Source organism: Nannospalax galili, unplaced genomic scaffold, assembly GCF_000622305.1.
Source record: "Nannospalax galili isolate Female #2095 unplaced genomic scaffold, S.galili_v1.0 scaffold235, whole genome shotgun sequence".
NCBI classification, from domain to species: domain Eukaryota; kingdom Metazoa; phylum Chordata; class Mammalia; order Rodentia; family Spalacidae; genus Nannospalax; species Nannospalax galili.
In genome coordinates, this window is record NW_008338118.1 from 5,657,528 (window position 1) to 5,663,527 (window position 6,000).

At 39.9% G+C, this 6,000-nt stretch overlaps 2 protein-coding genes across 2 annotated transcripts in view; one reads left to right on the forward strand and one right to left on the reverse strand.

The window, feature by feature from the left end:
• Positions 1–5,994, forward strand: part of Itga2 (integrin subunit alpha 2) — a 106,268-nt gene extending 100,274 nt beyond the window's left edge. The window contains exons 28-30 of the mRNA XM_029563458.1: positions 1,940–2,029; positions 4,543–4,659; positions 5,596–5,994. Coding sequence (XP_029419318.1) covers positions 1,940–2,029; positions 4,543–4,659; positions 5,596–5,676 — 288 coding nt within the window. The 3' untranslated portion in view covers positions 5,677–5,994. The remainder of the gene's footprint in view (positions 1–1,939; positions 2,030–4,542; positions 4,660–5,595) is intronic.
• Positions 3,037–6,000, reverse strand: part of Mocs2 (molybdenum cofactor synthesis 2) — a 30,830-nt gene continuing 27,866 nt past the window's right edge. Inside the window, exon 7 of the mRNA XM_029563459.1 lies at positions 3,037–3,521. Within this exon, the coding sequence (XP_029419319.1) occupies positions 3,507–3,521 (15 nt within the window). The 3' untranslated portion in view covers positions 3,037–3,506. The remainder of the gene's footprint in view (positions 3,522–6,000) is intronic.

Below are 6,000 nucleotides of genomic sequence, written 5' to 3' on the forward strand. Positions count from 1 at the left end.
GAGGACAGATGTCTACCCCATGTTAGTTTCAGCTATTTCAACGGCAGAGTGAATGTTCCAGTAGGAGATATGGATCACCTTTCCCGTGTTAGGGCTCACTAATGGCAGTGCCCTTTGTCACTGCCCTCTTCCTGATACAAGGCAATTTAACATTTCAAGTAATCTCATCACAGAGCATTTTGCTCAGGCTTCCAGATTTCACTGGCCTCCATTTGTAAGGAAAACCTTGATGAATGCTAGCAGGCTACTGGCTCCCCTAGATGTGTGTGCGATATCTCTCACTACTAGCTAACCTTTCAGGCTATTGGGTACATGTAAGACCAACCTGCTCAGAGTTATAAGAACAATTATTTCATTTACACAGTCTACAGGGACTGCAAACTAGTATTCACTTAACTGCTATTTTTGTTTAAAATTAAACCATTATCTATACTCTTAATGATCCCCTTTAATACACACATAAAAGACCAGAGTTCAGGGTTAACTTATGATGCAATTTTTCCATCTTAAGAAAATTAAGAGTATCCAGAGACTGAGCCAGTGGAAAGGAAATAAATTGCTCACTTTTTGGAAATATATTTTCTCTTTCTGGCTCCTGGATATAGTTTAGCAAATTATTTCATGAAGATGTTGAATCTTGTACCCTAGTAACCAGAAAAACTGAGTACTATTAGCCAGAGCACGTGAAAACAGCTCTAAACTCCTGAGTGCTAGATTCTATTACACAGTAATTATCAGGCCCACAATTTGTGTTATAAAGAAAACAGTAACAGCGAGATAGTCACATTAGTCATGTTTCCATTGAACAACAGATTCTTTTTCTCTAGATACACTAAAGAGTGCATGTAAACCTATTTCATATTAAGTTACTCATACATCAGCATAAAATATATGTCCTTTCTACATATCAACCCTATAGTCAGTATTGATAGAGACACATTATGAAATGTGAAATTATTCCTAATGTGATACATCAAAAGGAGTAGCCAGTTTCTTGGCTAAAAGTCAAAATGTCCTTGGCCTGTTAGCAACATACTTTGTTCCAAACACCAAAAATGTCAAAAGTATTTGGGAGTTTGTATCTAATCCTTAAAAGATTTTAGGGTTACCTCTTCAGAGGGGGGAAATGTTAGAGTACCCAAAAGCCCCATAAAAATAAATAAAGAAGAAAAAAAGAAAAAGATAAAAGTGATGGGGAGGTATGGGAGGTGTTGGAAGGGAGGGAGTGGGCATGGATTTGATCCAAACAGCTTATATGCATGTATGAAATTCTCAATAAAGTTTTTGTAAACATTAAAATAAAGGTTCACTGCTAACATGTATAGTCAAGTTCAAGTGTACTTTTAGACAGCATTATTGTATATATGTGTACCCAGAAGGAAACTAAAATGTTGGTTTTCTAATCCACTATCTAACCTAGTTAGATAAGGATATAAAGGTACTCTGCAATTTTCTCTTGGATCTGGAGCTTCATTGGGTTTTAAATAATCTTTGTGACAAACTTTTCTATTTAATTCCATGTCTTAAGGCTATATAGGTGAGTGGTCAAGCATACTTGCCTTGCATACATGAGGCCCTAGATTCAATCTCTAGTGCTGCCAAATAAACAAAACAAAACCAAACCACAATGAAAGCATATCTTCTTAAGCTGTTGTTTTCCAGCATTCTTAGTTTGGATCACTTAGGGAGGTGTTCGCTGGTTCCTGTCTAGATGCCATCCTCAGATTGTTTTTAATTTGCAGTGGCACAGCCCAGTCATCTGCACATTTCAAAAGCTATTCAGCAGCCTGGTGCACACAGCGGGGTCAAGCAAGCAGATGGTTGACTCTTCAGGACAGCCATTTGTTCCTGTGACCTTCCACCAGGAAATAAATCTTAACTATACCTGCTCTTCTATATTTTCTGCTGAGGGATAAACTGTTGTTATTCTATGTTCCAGTCGACTTTCCAGACAGTACAGTTAACAGCAGCTGCAGAAATTGATACCTATAACCCTCAGATATATGTGATCGAGGACAACACTGTCACGGTGAGTGTGTCACATTTGTCCCTATGATAGGTCTTCTGTTCCTCAAAATGTGGAATCATCATTCTTCCTATTTATGTGTGTGTGGACGTTTCCTACCAAAATACTGAGAGTCTGGCATTTATTATATTAAAATGTGGCAAGGGTATCTTTGACTCAGAAAGCCCAGTGACACATGTGCCCTCCCCTCTGCCTTTCATGTTGGCAAAGCTGACTTTCCTAGAAGTGATGTTCCCAAGAAAGGCACAGAGGACTCTGTCTTCTTATGGTGACCTTTCAAATGCTTAAAATAGCAGCACCTCTTCCTCTGTGCCATAAGAAAATATCTACATCTGAGAACATTAAATCTAAGCCATGATGATTTAATCACAAATTGTATTTTAGAGCATTTTTAAAGATAATTACCAAAGTATGCCTGATAAATAAGGCATTTATTAAACTTTTTAAAAAGTCCTTTTTATAGCCAGACACTGATACTATGACATGTTCATTCATAGCCTTTCATTCTAGAGGACTACAAATGTAGCCCTTGATAAAAAATGGCTCTTCAGAGAAGTGTACTTTCACAGAAAACAAAGGCTTGTCTGTTCCAAGGGCTGGCATGGGAAACTCTCCTTAGCATTGAACTCTGGTTAGCATGTGCCATTTTTAGATATAGTTGGATTTCCATGCCCCGCTTATCTGCTGGTAGAGCCCTGAGCATTTTCCTCCCCAAGCTTTTGTTTAAAAACTGGAAGCCAGTTCATGACTCTGCCCCCAAAGCCAGCTGAACAGTTGGCCTCTGTCCAGTGTTCCAGCCTACAGACTGGGTTAAAAAGCCAGGGGCCCCATAACTCTGGGCCTCTCTCAATGCCTGAGTTGAGCTCACAGCACTGATGTCCCACTCTTGTCCTAGGGAAAATAATTGCACACAATAGAAGCTGCTTTTCTGCCTCTGGTTTAGGAACCTCAGTGAAACCCCATACCCTTGCTGCAGAGGCTGGGCATGGAAAAATCAGAAACACAGCCAGAGAAATTCAGGCCTCATATTTGAACTACAGTGAACTTAGCCTAGGGAGAAAGCACCATAGATTGTTTTCCAAGCTCACTTTAGAAAAACGTAGTGTTCAGGCAGTATGTAAATCTCCCTGCTAAAGTCTTTTTTTTCTTGAAAGCAGTCCTTAAATATGTTACCTGAAAATTTGAATTTTCATTTTCATGAATCCATTGGATATTTTTCTTGGTTTTCTATGAGCAATAGCAGAGGCCAACTTTACTTGTGTCTGTGAAGTTATTCCATATTTGAAACCAGAATTTGGATAATTTTTTTGAAGAATATTTGGAAGCCGAACAATACATTGGCATATCTTTATAGGAAGACAAGTGATGATTTCATTTATGTGAGTTTCAGGTCCACTTCAAAATCAGATGCACAAAATGCTGTAATTGAAGGGTCCAGGAAGATCCAAGGGCCCCAGATCAGTGAGCTCTGGAACACAGTCTAGGCATGTCTCTGCTGAAAAACAGTGAACCACAAGAGTTTATAGTAACTTCATTCATAATGCTTATGAAAACTCTTATTTTAACTTTAAATGCAAATGAGGAGAAATACAATCACTAAGGGTGGCTACCTACTTATCCAGTCTCATAAAAAGCAACTCCTGGGGCTGGAGAGATGGTTCAGTGGCTAAGAGCACTGGCTGTTCTTGCAGAAGACAGGGTTTGAATCCCAGCACTCACATGGCAGCTAACAACCATCCATTGCTCCAGTTCCAGGGGAATCCAACGCCCACTTCTGTCCTTTGTGGCTATTACATGACATGGGTGCACTTACACACATGCAGGCAATACTCTCATACACATAAAACAAAAGTAAATAAACCTTTAAAAAAGAATATTTTGTGAAGGCTAAAAACAAAAGCATATAAAGTGTCAGAGTTAACAGCCTTAGGGCCACCGTTCCACCCCATTGCCAAGGAGGTCACCCAGAGGCAGGCACCAAGAGTCACAATGTGCTCAAAGACAACCTCACCACTAAAAATGCCAACCTGAGCCCTGAGACAGTCTTTCTACTTCCCAATGTTGTATATCAATCTTGAATGACAGTGAAAAGAAATCAGTATTTTAAAGCTCCATACAAAGTTGTTGAGCAGCAGGGAGTTGGACAAGGTTGTGCTTGGGTGTCCCTTCCCAGGACTGTTGGTTTTCATTTGATGGTGAAAATGTACACCAGAGAATGAAGTGTCCACTTCATAACACTTAAGGCATCCGATGCCATTGGGAGCGGCATAGCCATGACACGCTAATACAGCTGAGGAACAGAGTAGAAAATGTGTGCTCCTTGCCTGAGTTCTTCAGGCTGTAGCTACAAACTTTTCTGCACAGTGCTTGAAGAGTGAATACTGTCAAGAGCAAGTTGTGACTCCTCTCTGAACCTATGAGCCTGTATTCATGAGGTTATTGGATCAGATTAGGACATTTCACTCTCTCTGTGATAAATAACATCAGCTAAGTTGATTGGAAACATGTATTTACAGATTCCCCTTATGATCATGAAACCCAATGAGAAAGCCGAAGTCCCTGTAGGAGTGATAGTTGGAAGTGTGATTGCCGGGCTCCTTCTGCTGTTATCTATGATTGCAGGTTTATGGAAGGTAAGAGAACTTTATGTTTAAAATACATTACTCCTGGGGTTGGAGAGATGGCTCAGCGGTTAAGAGCACTGGCTGTTCTTGCAGATCTGGGTTCAAATCCCAGCACCCACATGGCAGCTAACAACCATCCATAACTCCAGTTCCAAGGGATTCGATGCTCTCTTCTATCCTCCTTGGGCATTGCATAACATGGGTGCACTTACATGCATGCAGGCATAACACTCATACATACAAAATAAATAAATAAGAATATTTTTTAAATACATTACCCTAAAGATGGCTGTTTTGAATTTCCTTATAAAATAGCAACTTGCCAGGCATGGTGGCATAGACCTTTAATCCCAGCACTCAGGAGGCAGAGGCAAGCAGATCCCTGTGAGTTCCAGGCTAGCCTGGTCTACACAGTGAGTTCCAGGCCAGCTGGGGCTACAGGAAGACCCTGTCTCACTGTCTCAAAAAAAAAAAAGCAACCTTAAATATGGCACCTCTTCACAGAGAACAGAAATGCAAGTTTGTGGTAATTGCTCATGTCTTTGAAAACCAGTAAGGACTTAGTCTTTTTTTAACTTCATCCAGTACCCTGAACATTTTGTTTAGTTTCAAATAAGTAGAATGTCAGATATTTAATTTTATGCAATGAAACTTAGCTCTCTGGATATAAATTTCTTCAGCAAATGCATGATAAGATACTAGCTAGTCAGCAAACTACACACCAGTCCCCTGAGCCTCCAGGGACTCTGGGGGGTGCTACAGACAGTGGACAGCAAGCAGTCAAAGGCTCTTGTGGAATAAGCCATGGGTGGTAAAGTAAGTCTTTTAATCATATTTATTGGGCACATTGTGGTGTGGATGGACATGTTTGTTGGGTAATGATCAAATCAAGGTAATAATCCTACTCACAGGACAGTTAACAATTTTGTGTCATCACCTTTACAGCTTGGCTTCTTCAAAAGACAATATAAAAAAATGGCCCCAAACCCAGATGAGATCGAAGAGTCCGCAGAACTCAACAGCTGAACCGTGGGGCGACACCACTGCATGGGGCTGGTGGTATCCCAGCCAGCTTCACTACTGTGGTGAAGGATCTCTTTTAAGTCCAGTTTAAAATAATGTAATAGGTAAACTAGCCTGATATTTTTAAGAGAAACTGCTGGTCAGTTTGTAATGAAGAAATTATGGGCAGCATTTAGGGATAAAAAGACAAAAGACATTATATACAGAGAAAAAAACTGCAATCTTTATACTGGCTGGTCCAGAGTTTGCATTAGAATGTTTCCATGTCAGAAAGAGGAAATGTTTCTAGGCATGACAAGCTTTAAAGAAAATTATAACATATTTTTC